At 38.2% G+C, this 16,018-nt stretch overlaps 1 protein-coding gene across 1 annotated transcript in view; it reads left to right on the top strand.

Moving 5' to 3' along the window:
* The window catches only part of sort1b (sortilin 1b), a 20,371-nt gene that overhangs the window by 1,171 nt on the left and 3,182 nt on the right, over window positions 1-16,018 (top strand). Inside the window, exons 2-18 of the mRNA XM_061903585.1 lie at window positions 853-912; window positions 2,413-2,486; window positions 2,549-2,651; window positions 2,739-2,900; window positions 4,465-4,538; window positions 5,780-5,829; window positions 5,983-6,110; window positions 6,261-6,405; window positions 7,345-7,500; window positions 7,844-7,950; window positions 8,050-8,152; window positions 8,231-8,402; window positions 9,562-9,752; window positions 9,854-10,043; window positions 13,069-13,185; window positions 13,514-13,622; window positions 13,702-13,814. Coding sequence (XP_061759569.1) covers window positions 853-912; window positions 2,413-2,486; window positions 2,549-2,651; window positions 2,739-2,900; window positions 4,465-4,538; window positions 5,780-5,829; window positions 5,983-6,110; window positions 6,261-6,405; window positions 7,345-7,500; window positions 7,844-7,950; window positions 8,050-8,152; window positions 8,231-8,402; window positions 9,562-9,752; window positions 9,854-10,043; window positions 13,069-13,185; window positions 13,514-13,622; window positions 13,702-13,814 — 2,054 coding nt within the window. The remainder of the gene's footprint in view (window positions 1-852; window positions 913-2,412; window positions 2,487-2,548; window positions 2,652-2,738; window positions 2,901-4,464; window positions 4,539-5,779; window positions 5,830-5,982; window positions 6,111-6,260; window positions 6,406-7,344; window positions 7,501-7,843; window positions 7,951-8,049; window positions 8,153-8,230; window positions 8,403-9,561; window positions 9,753-9,853; window positions 10,044-13,068; window positions 13,186-13,513; window positions 13,623-13,701; window positions 13,815-16,018) is intronic.

The following is a 16,018-nucleotide window of genomic DNA, read 5'->3' as shown; positions in this document are numbered from 1 at the left end:
ACAGACAAGCGCATTCTTCCATGACCATGCAATTTTGCATCAAATATCTTTTATGACACTGTGAAGTCATACTAGACGTGTACAGTGTTCATGCAATCACACCCTTTACGCCCCCCTATTATCCACACATTGACAGTATTACTGCTACCGTTTACCCAAATCCTAAATGTTTTGATATGTTCAGAATGGTAAAGAACACAACATGGATACATGTACGTGCTTTTCTATTTCAAATAGTACACTCATGCCATGTTCTATGCTTTGTTAAATCCTGACGATGTGCCTGTAGTTTGTATTTGCTCATAAGAGTCTGTCTTCTAAAACAAAATGAGCACTCGGAAGGGGACCTTGTGACTGGCAGTGTGGCAGTTATTATTTTGTATTTTTTAAGACATCAACAGGTCTTGTTTATAGTCACTTACTGCTCAACATGTTAATGTTGTGCTTTTTATTGCTCTAACTCATATGATCAAACTCCCAACTACCTGGTCTTAATAATCTGAAGTCAATTCATAAAAGGCTCTGCACCATCATTTCCCCCCTAGAGGTTACTGCCACAAGGTCCCACCAGCGATTGTGCTCAACAACATGAGCTGCTGAAAGGAACATGTAATCAGTTAACAGAACAAAGGATTGACATAAAAATAAGGGACAATAATATGATGCAATAAGAAAGTGAAAGCATATCTGGACTGGAGATCCTGTCTTGTTGAGATTTTGTGACTTTCAATTTGAAATTCCAATCAGGAATCTAGAGTTATAGTCTGTCTCCCAAACAATTTGTTTCTAATAACATTTGTCTGTCTCCTAAATGATTTGTTTCTAACAACATTGTGTTTTGTGTGTGTTTAGCATACCTTCAATGACCTCAGTGGATCCGTGTCACTGGCTTGGGTTGGAGATGGCACAGGGGTGAGTGTTCTCTACTCGTTTTCTTTTACCCTATTTTCCGCACTAAAAGGCGCACCGGATTATAAGGCGCACCTTCAATGAATGGCCTATTTTAAAATGTTGTTCATATATGAGGCGCACCGCATTATAAGGCGCATTGAATAGACGCTACAGTAGAGGCTGGGGTTACGTTATGCATCCTTTAGATCAGGGGTAGGGAACCTATGGCTCTAGAGCCAGATGTGGCTCTTTTGATGACTGTATCTGGCTCTCCAATAAATCTTAGCTGACATTGCCTAATAGGATAAGTAAAGAATAATTCCGCTGGTAATCAGTGTTAAAAATAACGTTGACATTTTAAAACATTCTCATGCATTTTAATCCAACCATCCATTTTCTATCGCACCTGTTCAAGATGTCGCATTAATGGTAAGAAGTATTATATTTATTATTGGTTAGCTCTAGAATAACAATGTTAATAAAAATAATAAAGGACTTCTTATACTGTTGTTTTAGAATGTTGGTCTTGAAAATGCACGCATTTAGTTGTATTCAGTGTTAAAGAATATTATATGGCTCCCACAGAATTTACATTTTGAAATATTTGGCTTTCATGGCTCTCTCAAACAAAAAGGTTCCCGACCCCTGCTTTAGATGGAGCTGCGCTAAGGGGAGTGTCAACAAAACAGTCAGATAGGTCAGTCAAACTTTATTAATAGATTACAAACCAGCATTCTGTCAACTCTGTTCACTCCCAAAATGAATAAACAGCTGTTTTATTATTTTCCCCGAGGTAAAGTCAGTGACGTGGTATTTTGTTTATCTTTTAACAACAGCAAGGTATAACATGTAGTGCAACATAGTGGAGGGGTACTTTTCCTCGATTCAATAAACACGTAAAAAACAGTCTTAATACTGTTACAGTAAATCAAACAATAATGCAATCACAATGGTGATTGCACAATAGTGAAATCACAAAATAGTAACACTCGAAATAGTGCAAAGCAATAACAATATATCAATTTCACACAACACACAAAATAAACATGTAAAGCTCACTTTATTAAGTTATTCGTCATCCACGAATCCCTCTAATTCTTTTTCTTCAGTGTCCGAATTAAACTGCTGCTTTATTCCCGTGTTTTACTGCGTGACTGAACGCCTTGAGTTTAATTAAACTCTGCGTTGTAAGCCTGTCTCTTATCAGGAGCCATTTTGGGGTCTTTACATAAACACACAAATGGAAATAAAACGGCACTCCTCGCGCAGTCATATATCCCAGCATGCACCGCGCGCTGCTTCTTCTACAGGGGAATATGAAGTCGGTGGCTGCTTACCGTAGTTGCGAGACCTGTTGTGGCTCAATATTGGTCCATATATAAGGCGCACAGGATTATAAGGCGCACTGTCAGCTTTTGAGAAAATTGGAGGTTTTTAGGTGTACCTTATAGTGCGGAAAATACGGTACTCATGATAAACACAGAGGTATGAACACGAATGATCAAAGCTTTGTTTTGACAGGTCATGCTGGCTTTAACAACTTTTCAGGTTCCCTTCTTCATGATTAGACTTGGACAGTCCAAATTATATCGAAGGTAAGTTTAACTATATGGTCTTTCATTAGCATTCGATTTGACACGAACTTCATGTCTACCAGTGAGGACTATGGCAAAACTTTCTTGGATGTCACAGATCTCATCAACAACACCTTCATCATGTCGGAGTTTGGCATTGCTATCGGGCCTGAGAATTCAGGGAAAGTAAGAGAAGTCCAGAACCTTTCAGAACTCTGTATGAACCTTTTTATAAGACATTTTACTTCATCAGTCTGGGTTTTGTATTTCTAGGTGATCTTGACAGGAGAGGTGTCTGGAGATCACAGTTCACGGATCTTTGTGTCTAGCGACTTTGGGAAGAGTTTTACCCACCAAGAACTGCCCTTCAACCCACTCGTCCCGATAATGTACAACCCCGAGAATTCCAATGTGCTACTGGGCCTGGGCAACAAAGTAAGTGTTTAATGTTTGCAAAGGTAATTTTGTTTGTGTAATGAGCTAAGTAGCCATAACTATACACGCAGACAATCATTCACTATAGAAACATATGTTTCTAAATCACGCAACAACACTGAGCCTTTCTCAAAAACTGAACAGTTGGATGAATTGCCCATCCATCCATTTCCTGCCGCTTATTCCCTTTGGGGTCGCGGGGGGCGCTGGTGCCCATTTCAGCGACTGTACAATCGGGCGGAAGGCTGCGTACACCCTGGACAAGTCGCTACCTCATCGCAGGGCCAACACAGATAGACAGACAACATTCACACACATTCACACACTAGGACCAATTTAGTGTTGCCAATCAACCTATCCCCAGGTGCATGTCTTTGGAAGTGGGAGGAAGCCGGAGTACCCGGAGGGAACCCACGCATTCACAGGGAGAACATGCAAACTCCACACAGAAAGAACCCGAGCCCGGGATTGAACCCTGACTACTCAGGACCTTTGTGTATTGTGAGGCAAACGCACTAACCCCTCTTCCACCGTGAAGCTTGGATGAATTTAACTGAGAATATTATATTCCTCTTAGTTATGTCGACCAATCGTAGTTGCAAACAGAAAGCGAAATTGTAATTCAAATTTGACTCAATGTATTCAAATTTTAATTCCAATGAATAATTTTGTTGTATTCCAGAATCATGCTTATTGTTTTACATATTGCATTGAAATAGTATTACTGTTAAACCTCTTGGACACACTATATTTTAATTAAAGCACATGTTTTCATAGACAATTAAGAATAAAAGCATTTTTTATAATACAGATACTTGTATATTGTTTCAACTTTAAAATTATGGAAAATGGAGAAAAAATACTTAATCTCCCAGATTCCGTTGTGTTTTTGTAAAGCCAAAACCTTTGTTAAATGTGACACATAATTTTTTTGCTCTTGGAGATTTGTCTGAATTGTAATATTGTACATTTATTTTACTTCCTCTAATTTCTAGTCAAATTCAAATTCCTCAAATAACATACATTAAAATTGTGAATTTGGAATTTTGCACAAGCCTGCTTGACCAAATTTAGTGTGTATACCATTATTATCATCTAGCAACTTTTTAATCCTCTTGGGCATGGAATTTAACAAAGGTAAAACAAACTGGTTGTTACTGGATTCCTCTCCAGCCCTTTGTGTAATGTTGCCAAAATGTCAGGGGTGTGATTGTAGGCATTCTTACTTAAAAGTATTTGCATCCTATCTAGGAATTATTTTTATCTTGCGATAAAATGACTTACATTTCTTTGGTTTTCTTTGGAGTTTTGGCAAATTATTTCCAGGTCAAATCTGAAGGAATTATTTCTTTGTTCTTTCCAAACGCAACACATGACTTTGCCCAAAAGGGCTTCCTATGGAGTTTTTTATAGCTGCAAGTCTGTCAATAATTATTCAAGTGTTTACCTAGGGTGCATTTATTAACATTGTTGTTGCTTTAGTCAGCTCTGTTCTACATGTGAAGATAACTTTTTGACTGCAGTTGGCTAAACTTGTTGAACTGAATTTCATTTTTGTCCTAAGGATGAGCTTTGGCTGACTGAAGATTTTGGGGTTAACTGGAAAAAGATCCATGACATGGTGTGTCTGGTGAAATGGTGAGAGCCTAGACTGTCACGCCATTTAAGTTACATCACACCTCAGTGTTAATCTGTATGCCCAAATGCATTTTTAATACTACTTATTTTATTTTATTTTCCGTTAGATTAGCCAAAAGTGAAAGAAGCCAAATTTATTGTAGTTTAATTCATTTTATGTATATCTGTATGTAGTAATACAACTCGATGACTCTTAATACCATCCAAAACAGACAAAGGCAAAGAAGTTCACAACAATTCTCCTGTGACTTCTATTGCTGCGCCTCGAGTAAACCTGCTCGGTAGCAGAGTTTATTGCCAGCTTGTTTTCCAGCAGCACTTCCTTGTATACCTGCCTTAGTAACCCAGTTAGTTGTCAAGGTTATTAAGGTGGGTTTTAAGGTATGCATCCAAAATCCGGCCCGTGGGAAATCCCGAAGTTAAAAAAAATTAAATAATTATATTTTTTAATTTTTTATTTGAATTTTTTAAAAATCTGTCCTTTCTAATCCATTTTACTCTCCTAGCCGCTCAGGCAAATCATATTGTCGAAAAATGCATTTTCCCATCGATACCTTGAAATCATCAGCGGCAAGTGCGTGCTCTTTCAGTCAATTAGTGCGCGAGGTATATATATATATATATATATATATATATATATATATATATATATATATATATATATATATATATATATATATATATATATATATATATATATATAGTGTATATATAGTGTATATATATATATACACTATAAAAACAGTACCACTTTTCATATTTTCCTTTGCTTGTTTTTTATTGTAGCAACATGGTGGTTAACGTTTTGGAGACTTGTGTATTTTGTATGCGTGGGCATGTTTATATATATATATATATACATACACAGCCCAGACCCCGCCAAATTGTTTTAACCCAATGCAGCCCCCAAGTCAAAAAGTTTGGGGACCCCTGATCTTAATGCTACTGTTTTTTTTAATAACTATGTCTAAAACAACATTCTCTGGTGTTGTGATACTTTTATCATCTCTCCTCATGATGTGTGAAAGCAGCTCAAAAGTGGGTCATGTTCCACCACAATCCAAAACAAATATTTAGCAAGGGCAGGACTGTCTGTCTGTATGCTGGTTGTTTGATTAGTCATTTGCACATTCAGAAATAAGCCTGAAATGGTTGCTTCCTTCCTAATGCTTGCAACACATTTTAATCATGCTTAATTAACCCTCCACCTTAAAAACTTGACCATTTGACTCTAATTCCAGGGGGAGAAAAAATGCCATCTTCTTTTCAACCAATCGCAATGGATCCTGTAGTAAGTGTTCCCTCAAACAACCACTGCCATCTTGTTTTCGGACTGTGGTGATTTTCAATAGCATTGTCAATGATCATGCGTTAATACCATGTGTTACTATTGTATTTGCAGCTCACAATTTCCATTGCTAATTTGCCCTGTTGTGCTATTTAGATGACCGGGGAGTGCTTGAGCTTAGGAGAACAACTGATAATGGGAAAACCATCACAACTGTCGCCACAAAAATCTACTCCTTTGGCCTGGGTGGACGCTTCCTCTTTGCTTCTGTGATGATGGGCAAGGTCAGTTTAAAGTAGCTTCAAATCAAAATAGAAACATGATTGATTTTAACATGTGCTAGAATTAGTGTCACGCTACCTCCACACTACCCACTCTGTACACTTACTGTAAGTTAGTTTTCCTTTTGGTTATTAGTTTATGTTTCTCTTCAGGGCACTCTGCGTAAGATCCACGTGTCAGTGGATCAGGGAGAGACTTGGAACATGGCTCAATTGCCTGCTGTTGGCCATGAGCAGTTCTACTCTATCCTGGCAGCAAGTGATGAAATGGTCTTCATGCATGTCGATGATCCGGGAGGTCAGTCCGTACAGCAACGCATTCTTCTTTATATTGCTTCTCACGTGTGTGTGTGCGTGTGCATTTGTGTGTGTGTGTGTGTGCGTGTGCGTTTGTGCGCGTAAATTCTTATTTTCAGCTAAAACAGAAGTTAGCGTTCCTGTTCTGTCGAGTCATATTACTGTTGTTTATCATTTATGAATGTTATTTTTCTGATTCATAATGATATATAAGAGGCCTCTACAAAAATGAGATGCAGGAGGCTGAGTTTAACCAGATAGGATACAACAATCAACCGGTTTTAGTAATAAACGTGAGTAAAAATATCAGTTATTTAATCGCAAAGGCTCTACTACGCAGTGTTTTCAGTCATTTTCTTTTGGTATAATCTTCTTGTTGTGTTGAAAAAACTACAGACATCAAAAGTTAATAAAACACGAACATAACAGAATGATGTTTTACAAAGCAGAGGGTAGTTTTATTTATTTGCAAGAGAGAGGGACTGTATTGTTTATATCTATTGATGCTGTGTTCTGTTATTATAATGTTATTGGATTATTGTTATGTGATTTTATATTATTTTTTGTTGTGAAAGTAATTAGTGCATAACGATTTTGATAATCGTGAAACCGTGATTACTAGTCTGACTATAATCGTACAGTCAAAATTTATTATCATTGCATCCTCAGTGTGGTGGACAAAATAATCACTTAATCATTTAGGTTTCTGTTCCAGAAATGCAAGATCCATCAATTCATGCTTGCATAACGTTAGTGTGGAAGAGCTTCAGACCTTTGTACTCAACTTCTTTGAATGAATTTGGTCCATTTTTTGAACCTCCAATAATATTTATTAACAGGTGTCCTGCAGTTATTTTAGCAAGCAACACTATAAGGAAATTTTCAGAATTACCACTACACTGCTCCTTTATCAAACTCTCGTTAATGTTTTTCTCCTCAGATACTGGCTTTGGCACCATTTATGTGTCAGATGACCGAGGCACTGTTTACTCCAAGTCATTAGCACGTCACCTTTACACCACCACTGGCGGTGACACGGACTTCACTAACGTCACCTCCCTGCGAGGAGTTTTCATCACCAGCATCTTGTCTGAAGGTACCTGTGCTTACATCAAGGCTTGGCCACACAGCTCTCGTCATATTACCTCAGAAAAACATCTCTATTACGTGCCATAGTCAGGGTGTTTGCTGAATGTTTAATTAGCTGATAGGTTTTTATGGAGTGTCTTGTTTTAAATGTTTGCATTCAGTCAGTAATATACAGTTGTTTTATTTATACTATTTAATATCAACACATTGTGGTTGCTTGATAATTAGTAGTGCTTTATGGGTCATCCTTGGAGTATTTCAACCTATGTATGCATAATATGTGCTGGATTGTTCAAAAGGAGGAGCATTAGCTGACTGTGCATGTACTGTATGTTCTTGTGATGTTCCAGATAACTCTGTGCAGTCCGTGGTGTCTTATGACCAGGGAGGGGAGTGGTCTCCTATTCAGAAACCTGCCAACAGCCAGTGTGACGCTACAGCTAAAGACCCAGAAAAGGTGAACCAAGGAAAAAGAAATAACCATTTGCTTATAATGGGAACAGGATGTAATGGTGATATTATAGTCACTAAATGCTGGGTGTATTTGTTTCAACAGTGCAGTCTTCATATTCACGCTGCCTACAGTACTGCTATGAGGCTCAATGTCCCCATGCTGCCTCTGAGTGAACCAAATGCTCTGGGTCTAATATTAGCTCACGGTAATAATCAAATATAAAAAAAAAAAAAGAAGGTATCTTGAACGTTTTGATACCTGACAATTTTGACTATCTTCTCAGCAAGTGTTGGTGATGCAATATCAGTGATGAACCCCGATGTGTACGTGTCTGATGATGGAGGCTACACCTGGATCAAGGCTCTTGATGGACCCCATCATTATGCTATTTTGGACTCTGGTGGCCTGCTGGTGGCTGTGGAACACAATCCCAACGAACCAATTGACAAGATCAAGTAAGTACTATAATAATATGTAGAAGGGTTTGGTTGGGGCATATTTTTTGTTTTGGTACTATATTTCTATTTTACATAATAGCTTTTTACTACTTTTCCTTTCTTTAAAGCTTCTAAACCAGCTCGGATGGGGTTTAATTTAAGACTTCTAATACATCCTTTTTCTATACCCCTAATAGGCTTTGTGAACCACTACTATACATGATTTAATGCAAAAACGTGTTATTTTAAATACAAATTTGGCATCAATTTGCTTCTATACCTTCAAACTAAATCTTTTTTATCGGGTTGCAAAAATACATTACCATAATACATAAAAAGGTTTATAATAATTTAATGATGATACTAAAAAGGGTTTGTAATGCTTGCAGCACATGGGAAATTAAGCACTTTCTTGGCAACAAACAACAACCTCTTTAAATAAGTTGTGTGTTTTGACATAGCTTTCAAGCAGGGGTTCCTAACCTTTCTGTCCACTATGGAGGGGCTCAGGGCCCACTCAAATATTAACGCTGAATTGGTAATCTTACTTCTGATTTTAATCATATTCCATATTTGTACCTGACTCTACTTACAGTTTACAACATTGTCAATTGATATGAAACCATGTGTTAATTACAAACACATAAACTTCAGGCTTAGGTCTGGCTGATTTTAAAAAATAGGTATAAACCAAATGTACTGCAACAAAAGGGCACTCATTACTGAATAAAACTGCATTTACAAACACTTATGTTGTGCTGAATTAAATCAACTAATTTAGTAATAAATATAATTTTTAACTAAACTGTCAATACAATTCAAATGCAAATAAAAATACAGCTTCACCACTTTAGTCATAATTGTTGCCCATAAGAAACTTCTCTGACTTTAGCTCCGTCCGTACTTCCTTTGTATGGTCCATACGGACCATAGCTGCAAAACAGACAGACTTTTTTTGGTGGCCCAAAAATAAACCGGCCCCATGGTTAAGAAACAATGCAAAGGACACAATTAGGATATTCTCTCCCTTTCTCTTTTTATAATAGATAGTTGGAGTTCTTTGAAGTTCATCTGTAGACTGCAAAGCCTGCAGAATATGAGTCGTTTTTATCACTCATTGAATACTCAAAAACTCATTATGTGTCATAACTTTAAGCACTCCTGTATGTCATTCTAGGTTTTCTACTGACGAAGGGCAGTGCTGGCATTCATATACCTTCACCCAGGAGCCCATCTACTTCACAGGGCTTGCATCAGAGCCTGGTGCTCGCTCGATGAATGTCAGCATTTGGGGCTACAAAAACAGTTTGCTCAGCCAGTACTGGATCTCCACCACCATTGACTTCAGGGATCTGCTCACTAGAGACTGTGAGGGAGATTGATCATGTTTTTAGTTTAGTTATCAGAGCTTAATATTTTAGTTATGTTTGTTTAGCACAATTCTAATAAAAGGAAAACATTTTTTTCAGGTGTGGACAGTGATTATGTTCAGTGGTTGGCTCACTCTGATGACATCAGTTACCCCAACGATGGCTGCATGCTGGGCTATAAAGAAAAATTTCTGCGTCTCAAGAAAGACTCTGTTTGCTGGAATGGTCGAGATTTTATGATTACCACTCAGCCAACACCTTGTCAGTGCACACTGGATGACTTTCTGTGGTAAGACTTGTATAACACGCCATGTGATAGATGTCTTCATGTTCAATAATAATCATGAAATAGCTTTTTTAATAATGATGATGTACGAGCTGGCTAAAACTTACTAAAACTTTATTTTTTTAATATTAGTAGGTTGAACTACAATAACATTCTTGTTTGTTTGCCCTCTTGCAAGTTTTATATTATTTGTTATTATGCAGATGGTGCTGAATGCATTTTTGCCGAGTTTAGCATAAGAAGAGAGGAAGTGGGAAGTTTAGTCGAAAGAGAAATAACCCACTTTCAATGCATGGACAATATTTAACACACAGCGTATTTATTAGTGTATATTTCAGGTACCCGGCACACATGGTATAGATACTCTTTACCAGGTTATAATGTTTTTGCTCATTTCCATCTGAAATCCCTGCAGCAGGAAAAAGAAAGAAGTCACACTATCAAAACAAACACTCAAAGCATGGATTACAAAAAGCAGGACAAAAACACAATAAAACATCCATGTGGAAACACTAAAGTTTCCTAAAATTTATGTTTTTGTTTCTTTAAAACGTCTCTAAAATTTGTATTGTTCTAGAGTTCAGAGGGAAGCGGTTTCCATTCAGTTATTGCTTCATAGAAAAAGGCTGATTGTCCAAAAAACAGTTTTATATTAAGGGATCTGACACTGCCATATATTGGAAGTCCGCATTAATGTTGTTCGTTTCAATGGGGAGTACGTGAATTCTTCATGCTTTTAAAATTTGCAGTGTTGTATTTCATGGTGCGGGTTATCTGTTTTATGTTTTCTAAAGCTATGCGTGTTATCTAATGTAAAAGTAAGATAGCTAAACTGACATTATCAATATATGTTCCATCTAATGTTAAGCATTAGGGTAATTTGTGTTTTTGCTTGAAGGAAAAATACTTGTTGCAGTTTTCTTGATGTCCAACGTGATGTAGGATTCATTAAGCCTTTTTCCAACTTTCTCCATTATTCAGTTTGTCAGTCAATTGTTTATGATCTTTTCCATGTGTTTTGATCAGTGGTTCTCAAACGTTTTTTACCAAGTACAACCTCTGAAAACACTTGGCTTTCCAAGTACCACCGTAATGACTAACAGCCTATCCAAGTACAACCATAATGAAACATTAAAAATTCAGTCGCGTCGTACGCTTAAATATTCATTAAAAACTAGGCAGAGGTTTTATTTAACAAGTTGATTGAATGTAACATTACACACAGTTCGAACAGTAACCCTGTGTTTGATTATTTACTTAAGTGATTTTTTTGGCGTATCACTAGAAGGAGCCCGCATACCACCAGTGGTACACGTACCCCGGTTTGAGAATAATTGGTTTAGATGACTGTTGTCGGCATAAATCTAAATGGTTACATCTGCATCACAAACTGATGTTCATTAATATTCAGTGGAACCTTGTTGCTCATCAATGTTTAGAGCTTTAAGAGATGATCGTTTGTTGTGAATGCGCACACACTAAGTCCGACCTGATAAGTACTCCTAGCCAATTTAGGGTATTTGTAAATAGTTTGTATATTGTAAGCTTAGTGAGAAGGATCAAATGAAGGACTGTGTCAAAGCTTTACTTAAATCTAGAAAAAAATAGATGGCAACATGCTGTCTCAGTTAAATGGTTAAATAGTAACTAAACTGCATGGCACGTTACATATTTTCAGTTTCAGGTTGATCTACTAATTGGTCTGCCACTGCTTTTTTCTAATCTAGAGGTTTTGACAAAGCAAGAATAACACTGACTGGTCTGTAGTAACTAGTTTCCTCTGTCTACAGCTTTATAATGTATATGTAGTTACAATAGCAGATATTAAGGCAGTATGGAAGGTATTTTTTAAAAGAGGTTGATTTATCTGTTCTGATGAAATTACGGTATCTTTTTGCTTTTTTTAGAAATACACTGTCTAGTCCGTGGATGCCTTTACCGAGGATGAAAACATTGTGCTAATCTGTTCCTCATGTATAGGCTTTAAGTATATGTTGAAATGTGCTACACGGTTTAGAAATATTTTTCTGGAGTTAACTTATAGCTGAGATAGGTGCCAGCGCCCCCTTCGATCCCAAAGGGAATAAGCGGTAGAAAATGGATGGATGGATGGAACTTGTAGAAAGTTCTGACGGATCTGGACAGATCTAAAAAAAACACTTTGGGCTAAGTGTTCCATTTAATTTGAGTTGTGAGTGACACTTCATTCTTCTGCTGTCCCTTTCCTGTAACTGTGTTAACACATTCCCATAGTATTTTATTCTTCCCATTTTAAAGAGTTTGCTATAGCTTTGCATAGCTCCATGGTAACTGTATTTATTTTGAAAAACAGTATGTCTATATTCGAACCTGAATTCAAACAGTATTCAAATCTGTTTGGTTTATTATTATAAAAAATAAAATAAAATAAAAAGTCCAAAAAAAGTTGATTTAATGTTTTGACATATTTTTATGTGCAGAATTATTTTTGGTGGATTTTTTTGGTAACGTCACAGGAATTATGGCCCTTTTGATAAAAAAAAAGTGTTTAATCCATCCATCCATTTTCTACCGCTTAATCCCTTTTGGGGTCGCGGGAGGTGCTAATGCCTATCTCAGCTACAATCGAGCGGAAGGCGGAGTACACCCTGGACAAGTCGCCACCTCATCGCAGGGCCAACACAGATAGACAGACAACATTCACACTCACATTCACACACTAGGGCCAATTTAGTGTTGCCAATCAACCTATCCCCAGGTGCATGTCTTTGGAAGTGGGAGGAAGCCGGAGTACCCGGAGGGAACCCACGCATTCACGGGGAGGACATGCAAACTCCACACAGAAAGATCCCGAGCCTGGGATTGAACCCTGACTACTAAGGGCCTTTTTTATTTTGAGGCAGACGCACTAACCCCTCTGCCACCGTGAAGCCCAAAAAAAGTGTTTAATAAAATTAATAAATGATTTAAAAGAGAGGTGGTAAAGAGTATTTAACTTGCAAAAAACATATAATATTTTCTCATATTTCTTTCCACTGACTCATTGCAGTGACTTTGGGTATTACCGCAAAGAGAAAAGCTCAGAGTGCGTGGAGGAGCCTGACCTGATGGGCAAGGTGTTGGAGTTTTGTCTGCATGGCAAAGAAGAACAACTGGTGACTCATGGGTAAAGCTCCAACTTCTGCCTTCTTGTTTTTAAGTACTCTGATGACTTGATTCTCAGATTGTCAAGACAAAAACAATAATGTCGATGTGTGACAGCTGGCACCTTCAATAGCAGAAGTTATTCTACTTCTACTCATCAAAGCAGAAGCAGTGGAATGAGCTAGTATTTTATTTAATGCACAAAGACAACTTTTCAATTTGAAATTAGCAAGGAAAATTAAAGTACTGTACAACAGACAGCTTTGATTTTCAAATAAGTGCTCCTTCTTCACTGACAACATCATATAGTAAGCCATCATTAGGTCACCAATGTATTTCTGCGTCCACAGCTACAGGAAAATCCCCGGAGATAAGTGTGAGGGGGGAGATATTCCTGAGCGAAAAGAGATTGACCTCAGTCAGAGGTGTGTCAGTGACTTGTGGAGCCCTGAATTGCAGGTCGGTATCTATAACTGCCTCTGTCATGAAGCTTTTACACTGTATTCATGGTCATACTTAATGTTTTTTTTTTTTACAGAAAACAGGCCCTTCCTCCAAATCCGTACCCATTGTGATAACAATTGTCATCATCATGCTATTGAGTACCGTCGCCGGAGTCTTCTTTGTCAAGAAATACGTCTGCGGTGGCAGGTTCGAGTCCCTTTCCTAACATAGTTTAGATTGGTTTATTACTCCACCGATAGTATTGCTGTCTCCTGTTGGTGTGGGTTTTACAACTGGATGAGTTATATTTTAATTGCACCTCGGTGGTTAGTTCAGTTGGTTAGCAAAATTAACAAGCCTCAACCACTGAGAACATGTTAAATGTTGCTGCAAACCTGGATAAAGTTGCAGATACATACTTGTGCCTTAAATCTACAGTGGTGCCTTTACATATGATTTGTCAGATATATTTTTCTCCATTAAAATTAATTTAGATGGCATTTATCCATTCTGGGATTCCAAAAAACACCACGTCTTTGAATAAGAAAAATGTACTTAAAGGACCCATATTGTCAGGATAATCAACATTTCTCTTGATTTCTTAATTTCTCTGTATGTATATTTTTGCTCCTAAAATTTAATCTAGTGTTCATTTCCCAAGCTTTTGAGCAATTGGTTGTTAACTAACTGAACTTGAAACGCCCCTTTTTGCACCGCCAGACTCGATATGCCGCGCCGACTTGGTGGGACGTCATCTACAGAACTGGAGCCCCTTTCCTCGCATAGACAGTGCGAACATACATGTTAAACTAATATTTTGATCACCTAATTTCTGTTTTCTGCCACCCTGTTCCATTATACTTTAAAACTGATGTGGTTAAAATTATGACCCGAAATTAAATATGAAAGAAATGCCATTTCCGGACTTCCCTCCTCTTCCATCTCCTCTTCCAAAGACACCGTAGCCTGTGTTTCCTCATGCTCTTTAAGCATTTCCTCAAGCATCCAAACTCCGACCAAAATTCTTCTTCCAAGTCAGATTCATTAAAATAGTCGCTGTAAAATACACTCCTCTTGCTCGGTCCATCCCTTTTTGAGCCAGTCAATTTGATCGGCGAGGTCCATATTTCCTCATATTCCCATCATTTGGAAATGTAGGCAGTCTGACCCCTCCTTTAGTTATATTACTGAAACATGAAACAATCCATCTTGCAGACTATTCCTTCAAATTCAGTGTGAATATATTGTGATTCAGGAAGAAGATTCTACCATGACACATATTACTTGATATGAAATTGCCTCCAATCTTCTGTAGGTAATGTCAGCAGGCTGATACAGGCCTACCCACCAGTGGGCAATCCAAAAATTGATTAAACTCGTTAGAAAACAAACCAAAAATCACTGCCGTGTCTATTTTTGGGGGAATTGTACTTAACATTTTTAGGTCCAGGACTGTAAAATAAGTGCTAATGTTGTCAGTAGGAGTTCCAGTACCTGGGAGTCTTGTTCAGGAGTGAGGAAAGAGTGTATGGTGAGGTGAACAGGCGGATCGGTGTGGCGTTTTCAGTAATGCGGACGCTGTATCGATCCGTTGTGGTGAAGAAGGAGTTTTCAATTTACCGGTTGATCTACGTTCCCATCCTCACCTATGATCAGCAGCTTTGGGTTATGACCAAAAGGACAAGATCACGGGTACAAGCGGCCGAAACGAGCTTCCTCCGCCGGGTGGCGGGGCTCTCCCTTAAAGATAGGGTGAGAAACTCTGTCATCCGGAGTAGCTCAAACTAAAGCCGCTGCTCCTCCACATCGAGAGAAGCCAGATGAGGTAGTTCGGGCATCTGGTCAGGATGCCACCCGAACACCTTCCTCGGGAGGTGTTTAGAGCACGTCTGACCGTTAAGAGGCCACTGGGAAAACCCAGGACACGTTGGGAAGACTATGTCTCCCGGCTAGCCTGGAATGCCTCGGGATCCCCCGGGAGGAGCTGGACGAAGTGGATGGGTAGAGGGAAGTCTGGGCTTCTCTGCTTAGGCTGTTGCCCCCGCGACCCGACCCTGGATAAGCAAAAGAAGATGGATGGATAGATGGTTGTCAGTATCAGAGGGGCCTGTTAAAGACAACAAGATAACATATATAAAAAAACTAACTCAATAGAATATGCTGCTTTAACTTTTATTTGGTATTATGTACAGTATTCACCTTGGCTTCTTGACGATACAGTTGCTGCCTCTATAACTCTGTTGCTCCATCAACCAATCAGCAGCTTTCGTGTATTTTAATGGACAGATGTCCGCGGCTTAGAAAATTTTTTAAGGCCTCAGGCTGGTGTTGTAACCTTTATTGACTCATTTTGCTTTATCACGGTGCATATCGTAGAAGTGCTACGCTACGCTCGTACTCCTTCGCCACAT

This window comes from Nerophis ophidion, linkage group LG06 (genome assembly GCF_033978795.1).
Source record: "Nerophis ophidion isolate RoL-2023_Sa linkage group LG06, RoL_Noph_v1.0, whole genome shotgun sequence".
NCBI lineage: Eukaryota > Metazoa > Chordata > Actinopteri > Syngnathiformes > Syngnathidae > Nerophis > Nerophis ophidion.
The sequence above is the reverse complement of the archived record's forward strand: the minus strand, read 5'-3'. Positions and strand labels throughout refer to the sequence as shown.